This window comes from Xyrauchen texanus, chromosome 5 (genome assembly GCF_025860055.1).
Source record: "Xyrauchen texanus isolate HMW12.3.18 chromosome 5, RBS_HiC_50CHRs, whole genome shotgun sequence".
NCBI classification, from domain to species: Eukaryota; Metazoa; Chordata; class Actinopteri; order Cypriniformes; family Catostomidae; genus Xyrauchen; species Xyrauchen texanus.
This window is the reverse complement of record NC_068280.1, coordinates 49926093-49949508: the sequence shown is the minus strand read 5'-3', so window position 1 is coordinate 49949508 and position 23416 is coordinate 49926093. Positions and strand designations below refer to the sequence as shown.

Sequence of the window (23416 nt, the reverse complement as noted above, 5' to 3'; positions counted from 1 at the left end):
CCATGCGCCATCTCTCTGCAAGCTAACCAAACACTGAAATACGTACTGCTAATTGTTGCACTCGAAAAAGCACTCATTGCATAGTCGGCTGCCTGACTTGAGTGCCCAAACTTTCTGTCTCTCCTTTTCTTTTTCAAAGCATTGATGTTGCATTAGCATAGATGTAGACTGAGTAATATAATCTAAACTGAAACACAATTAAAGTAAACAATAGACTGTATGTTTGATATTATAAATCTGATGCTGCGCACATGCATGCATAGTAGCTGAGCATTAATTAAATGCAAATGGCCCATGCATCCATTGCTTTCTCATTTAAATACACATCATTAGTTTCTTTAGCTTAGCCATAAGGGTTTATTTATGTCCTTGGGCAGATACATTTGCATGACTAACTATTGAAGATGTCCTTCCTATGGACAACTTGAAGCTCAGTTTTAAACCAAAAAAAAGGAGATAATAATGCGGGTATAGAAATGTAATTTGCATTTCAGAGGTGGCAACTTTAATAGAATGTGCTTAATTTACAATATTAACACATGACAAATGTATACATCCTTAAAATTAGCTATCAATACCATCCCGTTACATAAAATGTGCAAAAAATGTAAAAAATACAATAATTATAAAAAAAACGTGGACCTATATAGATGGTATTCATCGCCAGTCTGACAGTGACCTGTTAATTAGGAGGAAATGTGAGTCTCCAGTGGTCTTACCTAGAGAGTATATTAAGACCACTCCCAACACAAAGGTAGGTAGCATGATTATGCTGCCTTCTAAAATAAAACCTATTGCGACAAGCTCACAGAAAATTGTAATAAATGAACAAATATGGTGGATGAGTCAATAGACATATTGATTATAAACTATTACATTTAATTTAATTCCAAAAAGTGTATATAAGGTATATATTTAAAAGTGTTATATATAATGTGGCAGGGTGGAGGGCGGGGCCGGGTCATGATACCTCACACCCGGCCCCCAATCAGGCTAATTAGCCCTCGAGAGGGATAAAGGCCGACCGAAGACGGCAGTGCGACACCTGTTTGTGTGTGTTTGTCTTTTAGGTTGAGTTGTGTATTAAATATTATTTATATTATTAAGCTGGTTCTCGCCTCCGGTTCTCGCCTCCTCCTTTCCCTTAACCCCCTTTACACAGGTGTCGGACAGCTGTCCGTAAATCTCGCTCTCTGTTGCACTGCCGTCTTCGGTCGGCCTTTATCCCTCTCAAGGGCTAATTAGCCTGATTAGGGGCCGGGTGTGCGCTATCACGACCCGGCCCCGCCCTCCGCCTTGCCACATTTATATATAGGCTACGTATATAAAATGTAATTCAAATTACAAGTAAACAATTTAACCCAGAATTTGTATATATATAGTATGTGCTGAATGTATGTATCTGGGCTCATGTCAGAGTCATTAGATTAGCAACATGCTAACGTTAAACTCTGTTGCAATCAATTGCAAGCTGACTAGCTGGACTTCTCATGTAGCTTTTAGCTTAGCTTAGCTCTCTCTCTCTCTCTCTCTCTCTCTCTCTCTCTCTCTCATATATATATCAAATATTTGTCTTTTGTTCCCAATTATCCCCACAATGTATGTCCCTTTACAAATAAAAGACAAGCAAATCAATCAAACACAATGTTTGTGAATGAACCGGGTTGCATGCTGTATTTAGCGAGCAGAGAGCATTAGCGTCAACATCATTTTTCTGATTTATCACAACTTTTAAGAGGATCTAGTTTATTAGGCAGCCTGCTAAAAACTTGATTGAAGACCGACTCTTATAACTTTTATCAAGTCGCCAACCGCTCAATGCACTCGCTGGCGGAGCCATGGGTTTCAAGCTTCCCTGAGACTCGAGCATCAACCAGCCAGCTGTTCGCTCGCCTGCCAAGAAATTCTGTTCTTCTGAACATCTGTCTTGTGAATTAAGCAGCACCATGATCGCTTAAGACAGTGTTTGTTATCTGTGTTATCCAAGGATGAGCAGCTGGCTGTGGTAAAGCATCATATCTTAAAGTGTACATATAATCATTGATGTTAGCCAATGAAAAAGTCTATAAGCAACTTCTGTCAACACCCACCAGCTGTTGGTAAAATATAATACTTGTAAAAACACACACACAAAAGAAATGTTTTGAAGGTGCTGAGTGCAAAACAATAGCCTCAAATCTTACACACTTACTGCTTCAAAAATCTTTATATAAATATATTTAATAAGTAACCATGTGGTTAGCATTTCGACTCACACATACAAAAGAATCTGGAAATGTTAGCCTCATGGTTACTTATTAAAGATATATATTTTTAGAACAGTAAGGAAGCGTGCAAGCTTTTTTTTCTGGTTTGTTGAAATATAATGCTAATGTAAATTGCCAATACTATGAACTGATTTTGGAATTGTGTCAAGATATCCTGTAATTATCCAGAGCCTATACTGAACATAGCAGGGTTGTGCTCCATTCAGAAACACAGTAAATTGCGGATGCTTTAATTTAATGATTTATTACATTAAATTAAATCCAATTTAAATTAAGGCAGCAAACATATTGCAGAATTATAATTAAAATTAAAAAGGAGGTAGAACTAAAAATGGAATTAAATTCAAAGAAATTTTTGTAGCTACTGTAACTGCTTAAAGTGACATTTTTATGAAATAAGAAATAATAAAATAAGAATAGTATAATATTGTTTTTAATTATAACGTATTGATAACAATTTACAATAAGGTTGTATTTTTTAACATAAATTAATTATATAAGTTACTGAACATTAATACTTATTAATCTTGGATAATATAATAGTAATTTCATCATATTACAATGTTTTTATTTTTTGTATTTTTTTTTATAGTTAACAATTTTTAAATGAAACATGAACTAATAAATAAACAAATGTAATTATTTAAAATAAAAAAATAATAATGTATTTATTTACTATATATGTATATATGTATTTAATGGGCCTACAAATATGTGAAAAAAATTATATTAATTTCTTAATTATGATGCAGACGTTTTTTTTTTGTTTTGTTTTTTTTTGCTAGATTCATAATTTTACAGTGAAGGCAGTAACTCTTGTCTTTGCTCATCCTTTAAATGGTAGCAAGTTGTTATGACTTGTGTGGGACAGGAGGAGGCAGACGAGTGGTTAGGATCCAAGAGCGGTTTTATTGAATAAGAACAAAAAATAAACAAACTCAGGAACAAAGTAAAAGGTCCACAATGGGAAAAGGAAACTAAAATACAGGCTGGAACACAGGAGGGGTGCAGGAGTGACTGGGCAGCGCACATCCACAGAGGGTAGGGTAAACCTGAAACAACAGAAGGGTAACCTCGGAAGAACAGACAAACTGGCAGGGAACACGAACAGAGAGAGAGAGTCAGAAACGACATAAGCGAAAACATGAAACGTACACACACACACACACACAGTATTTAAACTCAGCAAAAAAAGAAACGTCCTCTCACTTTCAACTGAATTTATTATCAGCAAACTTTACGTGTACATATTTGTATGAACATAAAAAGATTCAACTACTAAGACATAAACTGAACAAGTTTCACAGACATGTGAACAAAAAGAAATGGAATAATGTGGAACAAAAATAACAAAAGTAACAGTCAGTATCTGGTGTGGCCACCAGCTGCATTATGTACTGCAGTGCATCTCCTCCTCATGGACTGCACCAGATTTGCCAGTTCTTGCTGTGAGATGTTACCCTACACTTCCACCAAGGCACTTGCAAGTTCCCGGACATATCTGGGAGGATTGACCCTAGCCCTCATCCTCCAATCCAACAGGTCCCAGACGTGCTCAATGGGATTGAGATCCGAGCTGTTCGCTGGCCATGGTAGAACTCTGACATTCCTGTCTTGCAGGAAATCACGCACAGAAGGAGCAGTATGGCTGGTGGCATTGTCATGCTGGAGGGTTATATCAGGATGAGCCTCGAGGAAGGGTACCACATGAGGGAGGAGGATGTCTTCCCTGTAACACACAGCGTTGAGATTGCCTGCAATGACAGCAAGCTCAGTCCGATGATGCTGTGACACACCGCCCCAGACCATGACGGACCCTCCACCTCCATATCGATCCCACTCCAGAGTACAGGCCTTGGTGTAACGCTCATTCCTTCGATGATAAACGCGAGTCCGACCATCACCCCTGGTGAGACAAAACCATGACTCGTCAGTGAAGAGCACTTTTTGTCAGTCCTGTCTGGTCCAGCCAAGGTGGGTTTGTGCCCATAGGTGACATTGTTTCTGGTGATGTCTGGTAAGGACCTGCCTTACAACAGGACTACAAGCCCTCAGTCCAGCATCTCTCAGCCTATTGCGGACAGTCTGAGCACTGATGGAGGGATTGTGCTTTCCTGGTGTAACTTGGACAGTTGTTGTTGCCATCCTGTACCTGTCCTGCAGGTGTGATATTCGGATGTACCGATCCTGTGCAGGTGTTGTTATATATAGTCTGCCACTGAGATGACAATCAGCTGTTCTTCCAATCACCCTGTAGCGCTGTCTTAGATGTCTCTCAGTACGGACATTGCAATTTATTGCCCTGGCCACATCTGCAGTCCTCATGCCTCCATGCAGCATGCCTAATACATGTACACAGAGATGAGCAGGAATCATGGGCTTCTTTCCTTTGGTGTTTTTCAGAGTCAGCAGAAAGGTCTCTTTAGTGTTCTAAGTTTTTATAACTGTGATCTTAATTGCCTACAGTCTGTAAGATGTTAGTGTCTTAGGGACCGTTCCACAGGTGCATGTTCATTAATTGTTTATGGTTCATTGAACAAGCATGGAAAACATTGTTTAAAAGTGAAAACATGGAACTTTCTATTCTATAAATATATAAAGCCCAACTTAATTTGAAAAACAAATGTGAACTTGCTTTTATACAGCTGGCTTTGGTATTTGAAATAGTTTCAAAAAATGAATAAACAAATGGTTAGTGTCTGATCGGCAGGAACCAAGCAGACATGTTCATTAAAGGAAAAAATGTTTCTCTTTAATGACTCGCTGCTTCTGACAATTAAATTCCAAATGACAAATAGGGTGGAAATGCATGTTTGATTCACAAAACATTTTATAAATGCTTGGAATCAAGAACAATGAGGAGAACTATAAACCGATCTAGTTTAGTGTTTCAAGTCACATAGGCAGAAGACTCCAGCCGCTGACAGGCCAAAAATGATGGACTCTGAACACAATCTCGCCTCTTACCTTGTCAGAACGGAACTGATGACAAGGTCAATAGCCATGTCATGCCTCATCTAGCTAACTTTGACACTGAAGAGCCTCTGTACCTGATTTTTAGCAATTTGGCTCCAGTTTCCCAATTCCCCGCCCATTTAGTGACTGAGACATGACTCACGAGACAACCTCAGGCATACCGGTTGAGATGTTCTTGGAGATGGGCATCTGATTATGAAAATACAGGAGAAGTGTGTCTGATCTTAAGGGCAAAATCTTGATCTAATCATCTGTCTGTCTGTCTGTCTCAATTCAAACATACTGTATACTGACTGTTAATATATTTTCTTAAAAGGAAAAAAGCTTGAAGATACAGCTGTGATACTTTTGTGAGCATTACCAACTAATTTCCACATTAATTAATGAATATAAAATTAATGATTGATTATAATTGCCTGTCAGCTGTGTCACCTTTTCACACCACAGGTGTGTCCCTGTGTAGAAATAATATATGCATATCTATCCATCCATCCTTCCTTCCTTCCTTCATTTCCTTCCATCCATCCTTCCTTTCCATCCATCCTTCCTTCCTTTCCATCATCCTTCATTCCTTCCATCCTTTCTTTCCTTCCATCCATCCATCCATCCTTCCTTCCTTCATTTCCTTCCATCCATCCTTTCTATCCATCCTTCCATCCATCCATCCTTCCTTCCTTCCTTCTTTCTTTCTTCCTTTCCATCATCCTTCATTCCTTCCATCCTTCCTTTCCTTCCATCCTTCCTTCCATCCATCTATCCTTTCTTCCTTCTTTCCTTCCTTTCCATCCATCCATCCTTTCTTCCTTCCTTCCTTCCTTCCTTCCTTCCAACCATCCTTCCATTCCATCCATCCAGCTATCCTTCCTTTCCTTCCTTCCTTCCTTTCCATCCATCCATCCATCCATCTCTTCCCATGCTTTGGACAACTTGGTTAATGAACACTTGCCTTTTTTCATAATTTTCTTAATAAACAAAGCATTTTTGACTGCTGTAAAGTGACATCGCTGACTGAGATTATTTTCACCATTGATTTAATTGATTAGTCACTGCAGCCCCTAGAAAAGACCCTCACTATAGGAAACATCTCACTGTGGCTTTAAAATAAAAAGTGACATTGTTACTCAGCAAAGTGAAGGAGGTCCGTGCTTCAGAGACCTGCAGCTTTGAATCCTGCAGGGAGATAAATGACAGACTGCGGAGAGGACAATACATACTCGGACGGAGTGGTGCTGGCAAGAGGGCTTGGCTCTGCCGATTCATTCAAGGGCCAGGGCCGGGGTTTCTGCGCTCAGCAGGCTCTCGAGGGTTTCTGCTGCGACCTACATCACTAAACCCTGACTGCAGGACCCTGGAGGGGCTTCATTCACACAGCAGGGGGACTTAGACTAACAGGAGGAGACATATACGTATTTGGGTTGTCTCAGAGGCCACTAATGCCCCCTATTCCCATTAGTCACAAGAGGCATACAACAGAAAGAAAGGATTTCTAAAAAGAAACAGTTTTGCATGGAACATCAACAGTCAGGGCTCAAATAGAGGTGGGGGGGGGGGGTCCTCCTTGTTGAAAGAAATACCAAAAAGCACTCCCCTTAAAATAAATAAAAATAATAATAAAAAAAAGCAGTAAGAACAAATGTGTTTTAAAATATTATTCATATATATAAATGATTTTTCCACCAAATCAAAGTCTTATTGTAACCAATATGCAGGTAGACATTATGTTGACCATAAAAAACATAAAACAGAGCGGACACCTTTAGATCCTCAAGACTGAGCGTAAAGTAAAAAACAAAACAAAAAAAAACATCTGATATTTATTTTGAAATTTGTATAAAAGGGCACTTTAAGTTATGTGGTGTAACACTGAAAAACTTTATATTTTTACTAAAATTCATAATATTTATATACTGTATATAAACAAGTACCTTGAAAATGTTATTCGTAAACTTTTTGTAAATGAATGATGTTGTTTATGCTCTTATGTATTCAAGGTGAAAAAAAAAAAGTATTGTTACACTTTTACTTGATGGTTACACCACAAGTGATACGTAGACCCAGACTCAAAGATGAGGTATTTATTAAACACACGGTTCAAGTAAACAAGAGAGTATCAATCAGATGATGTAGAAGAATAAATGATGAGCAGTATACTGATAACAGTTTGTATTCCTATAGGAAGTGAGAGTCCTTGATGGGCCACACTCCCAAACATCAGACGGGGCCACAAGGAGAGTAGAAACAGAAATTGCAAATGTTGGAGAAATCGTTGGATATCGCTGGAGTGGAACTTTGAAGACTTTGCTGGAGAACAAGTAGCAGGTAAGTTGCCGGTAAGTTGCAGGTAAGTTGCCGGTAAGTTGCCGGTAAGTTGCAGGTAAGTTGCAGGTAAGTTGCCGGTAAGTTGCCGGTAAGTTGCAGGTAAGTTGCAGGTAAGTTGCAGGTAAGTTGCAGGTAAGTTGCAGGTAAGTTGCAGGTAAGTAAGTCTGTACTCCTTGGGAAACCAGACATTGACTGAGGAGTGAGTGTGGCTTATGTAGGGAGCTGATTAGCATGGTAATGAGAGACAGGTGCAGGTGATTAGTATTTGGAAGGTCATTGTCCCCCTTTTAGTTTTTTTCTTACAAATTGACCAATGTCTACAGTGGCAAGAAAAAGTATGTTAACACTTTGGAATTGGCTGGTTTTCTGCACTAATTTCTCATGAAATATTATCTCATCAAGCTGGAAAGTGTTACAAAGATATCTTGAAAAGCTATTCACCTGTACACAGCTAGACGCATTTTCTTTAAACAGAGACATTTTAGTACTGTGGCTACTCTCCCTAGAAGTGGCCATCAAGCCAAGATGACTCAAAGGGCACACTGCAGAATGCACTATGAGGCAAAAAAGAACACTAGTGTTACAGATAAAGACTTGAAGGGATCATTGGAACTGGTGTCTCTGTTCATGAGTGTACTATATGGAAAATATTAAACAGGCATTGTGTTCATGGCAGGACACCATGAAGGAAGCCGCTGCTTTCCAACAAAAACATTGCTGTGTGCCTGAAGATTGCCAAAGACCACCTTGACACTCCACAATGCTACTGGGAAACTGTTTTGTGGACTGATGAAACTAAGGTTTTTCTGAAAATTGTTTGGGAAAAACACACAGTACTACCTATGGCATAAAAAGGACACTGCATGCCAACATGATAACATCATCCCAACGGTGAAGTATGATGGAGGGAGCATCCTGATTTGGGGCTGCTTTGCTGCTTGGACTGGACTGCTTGCCATCATTGGAGGAAAAATTAATTCTCAAGTTTATTAAGATATCCTACAAGATAATGTCAGAGTTGCTGTATGCCAGCTGAATATTAGTAGAAGTGAGCGCAGCAGGACAATGACCCCAAATATTGAAGTCAACTTTTTAGTTGTTTTTAAGATTATTTGGTCATTTTTTGAGCTTAACAGACTTGGACACCATGAAATGCCATTATATGGAAAAGAGAAGTGAGTAGTTCTTTTAAAATTCCATCCAAAAAAAAAACATCATTAGGTTGCATACATTACATTTTTTTTTACATGAACTATTCCTTTAATACACATGTAAAAGTTATATGCTGTATACACTGCTATGACATCATTCAGTAATAAATTACATATATGATGAAGGATATGGATCTGGACATTTACTTAGAGGAGTTACAGTTAAATTATTTGGCATTTGCGGAAATGCAAAAGATTGTATTTGAGGTATTTAATTAAAACACATCTAAAGGCGAGGTGAAGGCACAATGGAGACAGACTAGTAAAACTGGATTTTAATTAAGCTTCTAGTCTAATATAAATTAAAGTGTGCTTAAAGTAGCACTCTTGTGCAATTAAAGCTTCCAGGAAAAAAAAAACAACAAAAAAAAAACATTATAGGCAGAGGCTTTAAAAAATAATACTATACAGACGTTGGAGAGAAGGACAATTCATTCAGATGTATGCAGCAAAACACAGTACCAACCTCAAGAATGCTGTAAAAAAATAATATATATATATATATATATATATATATATATATATATATATATATATACATATATATTTGAATTAAGTAACTGTACATGATAAGTCAAAGTGCATTATCATTCAGAACACAGTACTTCCCCTCCAGAGTTTTATCAGAGGCATTTGTGTGCAGTGGTTTGATAGCGGTACAATGAAGTTACTAGCTGAAAAAGCTACATGAGTGACAATCAATACACATAAGCTTGTCTATACCGGCCTGTGAATGTCTTGTAGAATTTCTTGAAAAACATAGAAATAAACCCCACCCGCCCCCCCCACCCCCCATGTGCTGCTCTTGAATGATCTATCTTTGCTGCCCACAACATACAAACATTGCTTTCTTTGAACAATGATCCTTGAATTGAAGTACAGGGCCCAGTTTGTGTTAAAAGTACATTTTGTGGGACTCTGCACCGAACTGTCTAAAGTACAGTATCTACAGTAGCTTTCTTTGTGTCTTTGTTGACTTTCTATTCTCTGAGTGTACACGTTTCTGTTGGTAAGTTTGAAGTGTAAAGTACCAGAACATTTTGCTTGTTGAAAATCCTCAAGGCTTTTCCCTCAGTTGTTTAAGGGATGACAGTGTTTGTTCTGCTCTCGCCCTCTCCTTGTTGGTCTTGTTTCTTAGTTGGACCTTTTGGTTTTGTGGACTTAAAGGCCCAGTTGGGGTTATCGCCAGGATTTTAAAAGAATATTCAGTGTTCAATACAAGGTCACCCAAAAATGGAAAGTTCTGCCATTATATTCTTACTCTCGTATATTATTTCAACATAATCACACACAAAATCATCAAGTTGCTTCTGAAAGATCTTGTACTCTAAAATCAACCCCCATTTAGCTGAATTACTGACAAGCGCAATCCACAATCAGACATTTAGACTCTGGCGCTAATGATTCTGAGATACGTGTTCTGGTCCCATGGGAATCAGGAAGCAATAACAATTTGGAAGTTGTATTTTTTTATCTAATATTGCATTTTTACTCCACTGACGGTTAGGTTTAGGGTTTGGTAACGGAGTAGAGTTAATAAAATATGCATGCATGCTCATTCGTTCAACAACACTTCCAGCTTTAGCCACTGGAGGCAGTGATTCGAATTTGGGGAAGCACAGACCGATTTCAGCTGAAGAACTTTCGACCTACTGTCACTGAGTTCATAGTGCAATCTATCTGAAATCATGTGACATTCATCTGGGAGACGAATTAGTGATAAACATACATTTCTGTTTGAGGTTTTTTTTAGGCATGACGTCATCACACACACCCTTTTTATCAATAAAAGGCCATTTGAATGGAAACAGGTAGAAAATATTTTACACATTTTCACATGAAAATTGGATGGAAACTAGACTAATTACACATTCTATAAAAGCAGGGTTTAATTTCCAGGACGATGCTCTTGTAATACTTTCCTTGAAAGCTCAGCTAGTAGAGCACGGCACTAACAATAACAAGGCCATGGGTTTGGTTCCCAGTTAACATATTGTAATAGGTAATGGTTGGGCAAGGTGGAGGCGGGAACCAGCTGAACAGTCAATGTTAAGTTTAATTATATTAATGAACTTAAAACCAACTTAAACAAACCGGCATCTCTGGCCTCCCTTATCTCGCTCTCCTGCTGATCAGCTGATTTTGCTCCATCACGGCCCGGTCACACCCTCCTCCTCATCACACTCCTACCTGTCTGACTAACTCCCCTCCCCATCTCTGGGGGGGAGATTGTCAGGGAAATAGCAAGCAGGAATACAGAGAGAGAGAGAGGAGAGTGAGAGAAGAACTTGCTCGCTGGCTCCTGGATATGCTGGCGCTCGGTCCTCAACTGCTCATCCCCCCTCTGGTGGACAATAGCTCGCTCCTTCCCCAGTGGATGGCAGCTGATCAGCTGATTCAATGCTGGCCGTGCTCCATCAAAGACCGGCCACGCCCTCCTCCTCATGACACATATACTGATACATTGTATTAGTTGAATGCAATATAGGTCGGTTCCAAGAGTCTGACAAATTAATGAAATGTCAATGAAATAAAGATGATTTAAACTTTAAAATAATAAACTTCCATTGAAAGAACTGCTACTATCTGGGACAGTGGTGAATTCATAGGGCAGCTGTGAAAAATTACTTTCATAAGTGGAAAATTATTCAATAAAACAGGTCTGCATGCTTCTGAACAATTTCCAGAATTCTACAGAGAATCTCAACTGGCTTTGCTTGAGGAACCAGATTGCACATTGAACATGAAATGCTGCCTCAACACAGTGATCACAAATGCAAAAAATAAATGTCCTAAAAATTAAACACAAAATGCATTAATATCCCCATGGATTGCAATGGCTAAATAGAAGAAAAAAAAATAAAGAATTTGTTTTAAACATTAATGGTATTGATGGTTTCATGCCAGTAATTTACCATCCAAATCATACTGTGTTTGGCACAAACCACGTGTATCATCACCTTAAGAGAACCATATAAAAAAAAATAATACCCTGTAGTGGTTTTGTTCATGGTTTTCAAGCATGAGGGCATCCCACGGTAGGGTTAAGATTGAACATTTTGGGCGCATGAATAAGGGATGGGGGTTCCCCCAAAACATTTTGCCATCAGACCTTGGGGTCATCAGGCATTCCAAAGTCTCCTTTTTGGCCATGTGGGTCGTACCAGCTAATATGAGATGGTTGGCAACCCTATCTCACCCTATCTTATCTCCAAATGACAGATACATCATTCACACCAAAAAGCGTAGAGATCGATTGGACACACAGCCTTTGATGTCAACAACAAAACATATGGGAATAGTTTTTTTCTCCCTATTAAAAGTCTCCCTATTAAAAGTTTATAAGCCCATTTATGTTGCTATCCTAACTATGCATGATTATATGGTTAGTTGCGTTATATTATTCACATTTATTCACTTTAAAATTATATAGCTTTACATGGGAGATAACAGCATATATTAAAGTTATATATTACATATCCCATTTGCTCCAACAGCAAAATAAAAAAAGTCAGTTTTACATTTCCATGACCTTCCAAAAGAGGACATGTGAAAGAAATTATAATAGTTGGGTGTATTGGAACATTATTATTTATGTATAGCATATTATGCAGTATGAGATCAGCCCTGTCAGTTGAAATGGATGACTAAACTTTTTTTTAGCCCAAGACAATATCTCATTGTTATAACGAACATACTGCTTAAGTTCGATCATATGACAACTTGTTTGCTCAAGGATATACAATACATCCCTAAAAAACATTTTGCTGAGTTAATATCACATTAGAAATCTGCTAATGTCAAATCACATGTAACTTGTTAACAACCTATATAAGCCTGCCATGTGTTTATTTAGGGAACAAGCCAGTGGAGCTTGTCCCCCTGGCCGGGTGGTACGAATTAAGCACTCAGGGATAGACTGCACTGTGTCCTGTAATGTGTTTGGAACATTCTCACTCATGTGAATTCCAGGTGGATAATTTATATGACCATGTTGCGACAAAGGATGGGAACTCAGGTTCGACTGGGTCCTTGAGTCTGAGTCACACCCGATGTATTCAAAGGGGTTTGTGGAGACAGACGACTGTAAAGTGTATATCATGGAGTTCCTGATACGGCATCCAGAGGACAAAATAATTCTAACACTGGTGAGGACACAGTCCAGCAATAGGGAAAATTCCCTTGAGCTGATGAGCTGATGGTCCAGGACACCTTGGTCGAGTCACTGTCTGGGACCGTATAAGGTATAAGTTGACTGGCTGTTTGGAACAGCAAAACTCGAGATGCGGTCCTGGACTGCATAGATTTAAATAATAATTATAAATAACAGGTTGTGTGCACAATTACAATTATGGGAAGAAAATGGGTTTCCAGAAAAATGTAGTTTTAGCCTGAACCAAATTTACAGTATGGTCGGTTGACTCGACAATTACTCTGAAGGATAAAGCTGTGATTACAGTCGGGGTTAGAGTCCCTGAGTCAGGGTTAGAGTCCCTGAGAAACCTTAACCACCCCAATAAAAAGAGTGAGAAGCGGAAACCTGAAACTTGAGGATGGGGTCGCCTCAGCAAAGGTGACCTTACTCATAAGAAAATGCCACTGCGATTCTCAGGGGCCGCAACAGAAATTACACTGTGACTCTTATTAAGGGACATTTAAATCTTTAATTAAGGAAAGCTGAAATAAAACGTATTCTAAATATTTGATGACATTATTTTAACTAACGGGTTACTAGGACAGGTTTGGAACCTCTAGAGAATCACCTAACTGCAGTAAAAAGGGAAAATGTGATCGAATTTGAGCAAAAATAATTACATTAATAGAGGTCCAGACCTCTGTCCAGATATGGATGCTCAAAATTGTAAATACATGTTAACTAATTACGGACCAAGCAGCTGGATAGCTGAATGTGGTTTTCCAAAGATCTGAAGTTTTAACACAAAACAGAAAAAACAATTAACGGAATAACTGATAGAGAGGGAAAAAGCAATCCTGAAAAACATGAGACAATGACTAAGATAGAACAAAAAAAAGCACAAGTTATGATTGGAAAGCTATTTCTGATTGGTTAAAGGTGGGGTATGTGATTTTCTTTTTTGACCATTTTTTCAAAATAACTTGAAATCCTATTCCTAACCCACTTACTGGCTGTAAATTAGAAGCACTGAAATGAAAATTAAGCAATTTAATCATCTGTGGAACGGGCAGGACTCGAAAAACTCCAGCCGATCATTTTCAAGACCATCTAGAATCATTGGACAGAAAATGTGTCAATCAAACGGTCGTACCATGCCCCCTCCCCCACCACCCTGGCGCTAGCGTGTCCGTTCGTCATCAGCTGCTTTCAGATGGAGCGGCATTTACTACACAGAGCTGTAGTTCATCACTGACAAGCTGGGCAGTTTACCCTTCATTATCACGGCCCAGCTTGTTAGTGAACTACGGCTCTGTGTAGTATACGCCGCTCCATCTGAAAGCAGCTGATGGCGATTTACTAATCAATGAATGCACTTTATGTTATGTGCTTTACTGACGAGATGCGCATAACAATCTCATCTGATAACGTTATATCGGTCAGCCCTATATTTAGCCATAAACTTCGGTGACAACCAGGACGTCCAATATATTTTTATATATTTTATATTTATACAATATATATTTACATTTCAAAAACATCAATTTTCTAACAATACTAATGATTTATGTGACTGTTGAATGTTAATAATATCTGGTGCAACTTACCGCTGAATGTTGTGCCATGTTGACGGTCTTAGCAGGTAAATGGTGACGTCATGCAGAAACTCCAACCTATGCTAGCCTGGCTCGCTCTCGCGCATCTGAGTTTTCGCTCGTACATGATTGCGCGTCCATGTTTTTCGAATGGGTGGAGTCAGGGCCAGCGTTGGAGGAGAGAAGGTAGGACCTTATGAGTTGTGTATTTTCAAAATCTGCCGGCCGTTTTGCAAATCACATACCCCACCTTTAACTAAAACAAACCAGAGGGATAGGAAAATGCAACAGTGAGGGACAGGGACCTCTATCAAATCTCTCAGTGTCTGAAATTAGCTGGTGACACAAACCTGGACTTGACCGCCTTCACACGATGTTCAGGACCAGGACGAGGACCAACATGATGGTCAATAGGCTGCGGGTGGAGAACTAGCGCAAGACCCAGTTCACCTGACAGCACCCCAAGCAGACCCCGAAGTATGAAGAGCAACAGCTGTCCCCCTCAAACACCAGACACAGCATACCTGGCATTCATGAACACTTTAAAAACTACTGTGTGAATTGTGACACTGGTCGCCTGCAAGATGTGGTTAAAATCATGATGTGCACATTAAGAAACTGTTGCATGAGAAAACACAGAAGAAAGAGAAAGCCACTGCTGACAGACTTCAAATGGCACAGCTGTAATCATACAAAGCACAAGCTAAGGCCATGAGAGGAAGAGCGTGTGGACAAGTGAGGGGCAGAGGAGGAAACAGGGGGGTAGGCAGAGGCACTGCAGATGGATGCTTCAACTGCGGGGCAACAGATCACTGGATCAGAAACTGTCCAGAGATTAGAAAGGACATTAAGGAGCACCCGTAGCCACATATACTTTCAAAGGAGGACTGACTGCCTGGGAGGCCGAGGACAGGGGATGATGAACCAAGGGCATGTGAGTCAGAATCTAACACACACACACACACACACACACACGAACACAATGCATGCAATGCTTTCCAATTCAGCCTATAAAATGATGCCTACCATCACATTTACAGTTGGAAACAAACCAGAAAATGTAATAACATTTTTAGTGGATTCCAGTGCCAGAGAATCTGTAACAATGAACAAATAATTCACACCCCTTCCCAAATTTTGTGGTCGATACATTAGAATGAATGATTAGAATGGGTGACTGGTGATTCAGTAAAACAGTTTTATATGGTGCCACTTTCAATCGAAGATGATCTGAAGGGAACCATAAAGTATTCGTTCCTTCTGTCAAAATGCTGCCCAATAAATTTGTTGGGACGAGATTTAATGTGTACTCTGGGCATTATTTTAAAGGCTAACAAAGCAGGGTTAGAACTGACCAGACATACTGACTCTGAAAAGCACTCACACGCTTACACCATGCTAACGAACCCTGTCCCCACCCCTATTATCTCTGCCTATTAATGACACCTCACAGAAGCCTCACAAGAAACAGTGGGCAGACAGTTACTGCAACATGCACATGAACACACACCATAGGGAACACTAGGTTTGGGTGATTGTTTGTACTGATTATGTGGCATAAGGAAATGAGGTAGATTTTGAGAAAAACTTTGTTTGGTGTTCAGCTACCAGAGCCTATAAGAGCCAAATTTACAATGTTCTGGGGGCTAGTCCACATAATTCATTAGCTAAATCAGCTGATGTTAAATGGTAAGATTTAGGATCATGGTTGAGGGTGGCAGTGCGGAGGGCGGAGCTGGGTCGTGATTCCACACACCTGGCCCTTAATCAGGCTAATCGAGCCTTAGAGAGGGATAAAGGCCAACTGGAGACTGCAGTGGGACAGAGAGAGAGATTTACGGACAGCTGTCCAACACCTGTGTGTGAGTGTTTGTCTTTTTGGTTAAGTTTTATATTAAACTATTATTTATATTGTCAAGCCAGTTCTCGCCTCCTCCTTTCCCTTTACCCCTTTACAGTGAATAATAGTGTATTTGAAAAACATTGTCAAGACCCCTCTAAAAAGTAGTTCAATACAACTTTAAGCATGCTACTCACAGATTACAGATACCATTAGACATAACTGTAAACATAACTGTTCAGATTGCTGAGGAGACATGTTTAATGGTCAACCACACATCCTGTGAAGACCCTCCTGAGCTCTCTGCAATACCAAGTTCTCTTTGGGCCCAAAGTAAATATGATATGGGATTAATGAAATGCACTGAACCGGTTGTGATCACTCCAAAAAACACTTTTTGGCCATACCAAACATTGCACGGCCTATCACAAAGAAAAATTATGAGCTTTATAGGTATGATATCATAATACAGGCAGTGGATACCTAATTATTCAAAAATAGAAGCTCTGCTGTCTGCAATGATAAATGGTAAATGATAAAAGGCCTGACAGCACATAACAAAGTAGTTTGGACTGAATTTGCACATGAAGCCGTCTTTGGACGTCACCTCTTCCAAGGTGGCTTTACAATCAGTACCACATTGGGTCTGCCTGAAATGACTATACCTATTGTGCAGACTGTGGACAAAAAAGGTTGTTACATAACATCAGTTCTGTAACAAGACCATGGGGGAAATTAAGGTCAGTAGCTTATTTCTCACCTTAATTAGACACAGTGGCAGATGGGCTGCCCAAATGCCTTAAGAGCTGTTGCTGCTGCAGGAAAAGCAGTGCTTTCTTCCAGAGATTTGGTGGGTTATCAACATTTGACCCTATTGGTCCACATACTGTTAGAACAAAAAAAATATCCCCTGTCAGCAGCACGATGGTTAAGATACAATGCTGTATTATTGGAAATGCCAAACATTATTGTTAAAAGTTTTACAGTTCTTAACCCTGCCACTTTTCCCCCACAGCAGATGATGGTGAACCACATGACTGTGTTGATTCAAAAACAGCCATTTACTCCCCAAGGCCAGACCTCTAAGATACACCACTGTCCAGTGCTGAGTTGGAACTGTTTATTGATGGTAAAATGCATGAGAAGATGCAGCAGCAAAGAAAGCTGCTAAACAGCAAGTTCAAAACCACAGTTTTGTTTCTGTTCCGCAAACTAACACACACCAAATGTGGCCAAAGGTTTTATGGGTCATATGTGCCAAATTAAGAAGCCTTACGTCACACCGGTCAGCGTTCCGGAATTGATATGGAAACACACTGCATCTACCACCCTAAGAGTAGGGAGCATTGAAAGAGAAAATGGCACACTAAAAAAAAATTGGTAGAATGTTCGGTTGAAACTGGACTAAATTGGGTTCAAGCATTACCATTGGTGTTTATGCAGATGTGTGCAAGGCTCAGGAAATTAAATGGTTTGAGCCCATTTGAAATTTTGTTTAGAAGGACAGGAATTGGACCACAAAAACAGGCAGTTTCTTGATACTGACCAGTGTGAGGATGAAATGTTGTGATATTGTGCATACCTCTCTGCTGTGCTTTGTGATATTCATAGACAGGTGATAGCAATGCTCCCCCGGGATGCAAAAATGTAATTACATGATCTGGACACTGGGTGGTGGTGAAGGACTGCAAAAGGAGAAATTGGAGGAAGCCTAGGTGGGCCGGGCAAAAACAGGTGCTGTTAGTGACCAACTTGGGGGGTGAGAATCACGGAGAGGGCTACCTGGATCCATGCCAGCCACTACAGGAAGGCCCTGTCAAGCCTGGAGTAGTGGAAAGGATCGGCGAGCACCTCAGTGCAGCGGGGCCAAGGAAATGCAGCTCATATCATTAGAGTAGGGGGACCAACGAGGGTCGACAATTGAGGGTGCCCTAAGATTGGGAGTAGGGCGAAGATCAGACAAGAACACAATACAACCACAACAGAGAAGGAAAAGCCCACCAAAGACGTGATGGTGTAAATTATTCTGACACACACACATGGAACTGTCCAAAGTGTGATCCAGACCTGTATACAGTTCCCCTTATTATCCAAATGGTCATGAGTTGTCAAGGATGAACAAGTAATAAAGTATGTTTTAAGTAATAGTGTAAAAAGTTAAAGTAAATTCTTTAGGTAAATTCAATTGGATTTGAGGTACTAGCTCTCTTTTTGTCTGACAATGTCTGATAATTCAATTTACTTAATAGCTCAAGTAAAACTACTGAAATCATAGAATGGCAGAATGCATGGGGAAGCTAGGTCAAGGAGGAAGTGGAACTAATTTATGGGGATGTGACTTATTAATATGGAGTGGTGGTGGCGTAGTGGACTAAAGCACATAACTGGTAATCAGAAGGTCGCTGGTTCGATCCCCACAGTCACCAGCATTGTGTCCTTGAGCAAGACACTTAATCCAGGTTGCTCTGGGGGGATTGTCCCTGTAACAAATGCACTGTAAGTCACTTTGGATAAAAGTGTCTGCCAAATGCATAAATGTAAATGTAATATTAATCACCCTGCCTGTGCTTATATTGTATAATACATCAGAATTGGTAGGTGGAATAGTAGCTGGGCAATATTCTCTTATACAATACCAACAGGTGAATCATCATGAAAAGGAAAAAGAATGGCAACTGCCATTTGCTGGGGAACAGAGTGGAAATAGTGTGTGAGTTGGAGAACTAGTGCTATGCTGAATGTTCCTTGCGGTGAGCTAGTACAGAGGTGAGGGGTTGGAATATCAATAGGAGTCCAGTGTCTCTACCCTGGTAGAGAGTGAGGTATGCATGAAGGAGGGTAAGATTTTATTTACTCATGAAGATATAAAATGAAACAAACCCTCAATACAAAATTTGCTCAAATTTGTTGGCAAAAAAATAAAAAACATTTAAAACAGCAAATGCTATTTAATTGTGATTAACAAAATTAATCAAAGGGGGGAGTGTGAAAGAAATTATAATAGTTGAGTGAAATGGAACATTGCTATTTATTTATAACTTACTTTGGGCTGGAAGATGCAGTTTAAGAGCAGACTTTTGAGATGAAATGGATGACCAATCTGTTTTTTTAAGCAAAAGACAACTTGTTTGCTCAAGGATATACTATACATACCTAACAAACATTTTGCTGAGTTCATATCACATGAGAAATCTGCTGAGGTAAAATCACATTTAACATGTTAACAACCTACAGTATATACACCTGCCATGTGTGTATGTTTAAGGATGAAGCCACATGAGCTTCTCCCCCCGGCCGGGTGGTACAGATAAAGCACTGAGGAAAAGACTGCACTGTGTTCCGCAATATATTTGGAACTCTCTCACTCGTGTGAATTCCAGGTGGAGAATTTCCATGAAAGACAAAAACTGAGAGAGAGAGATTATGACAGTCTGAAGAGAGAAAGATGCCAAATTAACCATCACTCCCTCAGCAGTGCTGACCTCATCACGTTTCATGTTTAATTCAGGAAATGGCATCTAATTATCATTTTGGAAATAAAAATGGTTGTTATGCATTTTTAGTCCAATTTTGTCCAGTGCAATAATGACTTAAATATGTGTTAAAAAGCTGATATTACTTCCAGTTCATTCATTGTTATTAAACTTGTAAGGCCATGCCGAATGCATTGCATTGTAAGATACAGTATTCCACGCAGTGTGCTATGTTGTATACAGCACATTTTGGAAAATGTAGTAGGTAATTTTTTTGTATTTGATGCATATAGAAACCACATGCATACAGCAAAAGTAATAGTAGTATGATATTTCAAACATATTCTTTCAATGATTAAGAATGTTAATAGACACCTAGAATAAATATCTCTCCACATCTCTGTTTGTATCACCCAAGGACTTGCCTTACAATCAACAGCTGAATGAACCAGTAAAGAACTTGTCCTGTTTCCCCAACAACACACCACCCAGGAGAAGCGACTCAAATGTAGTAATAAATCTCTCTGGAGTAAATACACACAAAGCCTGTATGCAAAATGCAAAGCCTGTGAATTCGAAATGAGATGGAATGCCAAACTCGATTTGTCAATCTCACAGAGGCCAGAGGGGATAGAGAGAACAGGATACAGTTTAGTAAGTGTGCCATTGATTAACATTCATTACGCTACAGTCAGCTGTCTTTGCACTCATCACCTGTCGAGGTGAATATGCATAGTGCACAAGCGAACACAATTAAGGTTAATCACAGAGGAGCAAACAGCCAATGATGTCAATGTACAATGTTCTGTATAAGCATGAACTTCTACCACAAGATTAGTTTGAACACTGCTGTCATCATTTTATGGTTGTTTGACATTAATTTCACAGTTAAATAAGTTCTATTGGATTAAATGTTTGTTGTGAGTCTAATACCACAGATCATTATGCTTGAACCAGGGAAGTCCACACCAAATGAGAGATCTAAGAAGGCCATCATGAAGATCACCAGTAAAGGAGGTAGCGCAAGAGGTCCAGGAAGGAGAGTTAATCTATTTACAAGTACAAAATTCGGATATGGGTTCATCCTGACACCAGTATCTCATCCAAGGGGATGGGCATCATGAACTCCTTCATCAATGACATCTTCAAGCGCATCGGTGGTGAGGCATCTCATCTCACACAATACAAAAAGCACTCCACCATCACATCAAGAGAGATCCAGACAGCTGTGTCTGAGGGCACAAATGCCATCACTAAGTACACCAGCTCCAAGTGAAGTGTGATGAGAAGCTTTCAACAACACTGTATGTTTGTTTACAAGGATTGAAAATGTATTGCCCTCTCTGTTATTGTTTTGTATACATTATATATATTTAATGTGTATGTTTAAATTACTCTTTTACATGCAACCCCAATTCCAAAAAAGTTGGGACGCTGTGTAAAATGTAAATAAAACAGAATGCAATTATTTGCAAATCTCATAAACACATATTTTATTCACAATAGAACATAGAACAAATATCAAATGTTTAAACTGAGGAAATGTACAATTTTAAGGAACAAATAAGCTAATTTTGAATATGATGGCAGCAACACTTCTCAAAAAAGTTGGGACAGGGCCATGTTTACCACTGTGTAGCATGCCCTCTACTTTTAACAACAGCCCGTATACATAAGGGAACTGAGGAGACCAGTTTCTGGAGTTTTGGGAGAGGAATGCTGTCCCATTCGTGTCTGATACAGGATTCTAGTTGCTCAACAGTCCTGGGTCTTCTTTGTCATATATTTCGCTTCAGGATGCGCCAAATGTTTTCAATTGGTGAAAGGTCTGGACTGCAGAAAGGCCAGTTCAGCACCTGGACTCTTCTACCATGAAGCCATGCTGTTGTAATAGATACAGTATGCAGTTTAGCATTGTCTTGCTGAAATATGTAAGGCCTTCCCTGAAAAAGACGTCATCTGAATGGAAGCATATGTTGCTCTAAAACCTGTATATACCTTTCAGCATTGATGGTGCCTTTCCAGATGTGCAAGCTGCCCATTCCATAGGCACTAATGCACCCCCATACCATCAGAGATGCAGGCTTTTGAACTGAGCACTGATAACAAGCCAGATAGTCCCCCTCCTCTTTATTTCCGGAGGACACAGTGTCCATGCTTTCCAAAAAGAATTTCAAATTTCGATTTGTCTGACCACAGAACAGTTTTCCACTTTGCCTCAGTCCATTTTAAATGAGCTTTGGCCCAAAGAAGACAGCGGCATTTCTGGATCGTGTTCAAATATGGCTTCTTCTTTGCATGATAGATCTTTAACCTGCATTTGTAGATGGCACAGTGAACTGTGTTTACAGACAATGAGTTCTGGAGATGTTTCTGGGATTTTATTACAGAAGCAGGCCTTTTATTAATGCAGTGCCGCCTGAGGGCCTGAAGATCACGGGCATCCAATATTAGCCCTTGCCCCTTGCACACAAAGATTTCTCCAGATTTTCAGAAACTTTTGATGATATTATGTACTGTAGATTATGAGATATTCAAAGTCTTCGCAATTTTACGTTGAGGAACATTATTCTGAAATTGGTCCACAATTTGTAGACGCAGTTTTTCACAGATTGGTGAACCTCTGCCCATCTTTGCTTCTGAGAGACTGCCTCTCTAAGATACTCTTTTATACCCAATCATGTTACTGACCTGTTGTCAACTAACTCATTTAGTTGCAAAATGTTCCTCCAGCTGTTTCTTTTTAGTAACACTTACTTTTCCAGCCTTTTGTTGCCCCCATCCCAACTTTTTTGAGATGTGTTGCGGCCATCAAATTCAAAATTACCTTCGGTAAAGGGTATTTAGAAGTAACTGCCTTTTTATCATATTTTGCACTATGAAAACATAGCAAAATGTATAAAATGCAGCCCTAGATTCCCTTATGATGATTCAGGTGACATTCAGTGATAAATTTGGTACAACACAACACAATATGTTTTGTGCTTGTAGTGCATGAAGAGATAACTCGCTCCTTACTTGCTTTCTCAGCAAATCACATCAAGTTATTTGGCATGCATTTGGGCAGGATGAAAATGTAACACAATTATCTCACATCTTACATATATGCTGTAATATCAAAATGTAGTGAAGGTGACACACAAAACATGAAAACAAACTATGAAGAGATATATAAACATCTTATTTCTTCATGAATTTACCTGTATAGTACATGTCAGAAATTCCTCAAGAGAAACGGTTTGCACACCTCATATTGCAACTCTTGATGTTAACTTAAAAGTGAATCAATATATGCTGAGGTACACTGCTTATTTAAAGAACAAACAGTTTTGATAATGTCAGGGGAAAGCCGGAGGCTATAAAAAAAATGCAGAGTCTATACATTTTGACATATGTTTGCTTAAGGCAATGAAAGGCAAATTAAAAATGATATTAAATGGCTACTTTGTATTTCGTGTCAACGATTTATCTTCTTGCATCTTGGTGTTCCTTGCACTTAAAAGTCAACAGTAAACAACATTTGCAACCTATTTTAGTTATATAGTGTGACATATGTGAAATGGATTTTCGAAGAGAGGTCAGGACTTTATATTATCCATC

The 23416-nt window shown here is 39.3% G+C and overlaps 1 protein-coding gene across 1 annotated transcript; it reads left to right on the top strand.

Annotated features, from left to right (window-relative positions):
- The first annotated feature begins 20395 nt into the window (after positions 1 to 20395).
- LOC127643569 (histone H2B-like) lies at positions 20396 to 21092 on the top strand. The gene is made up of 3 exons (XM_052126352.1): positions 20396 to 20470; positions 20755 to 20859; positions 20925 to 21092. The coding sequence occupies exons 1-3, from the start codon at positions 20396 to 20398 to the stop codon at positions 21090 to 21092; spliced, it is 348 nt and encodes a 115-aa protein (XP_051982312.1).
- Positions 21093 to 23416: the final 2324 nt, after the last annotated feature.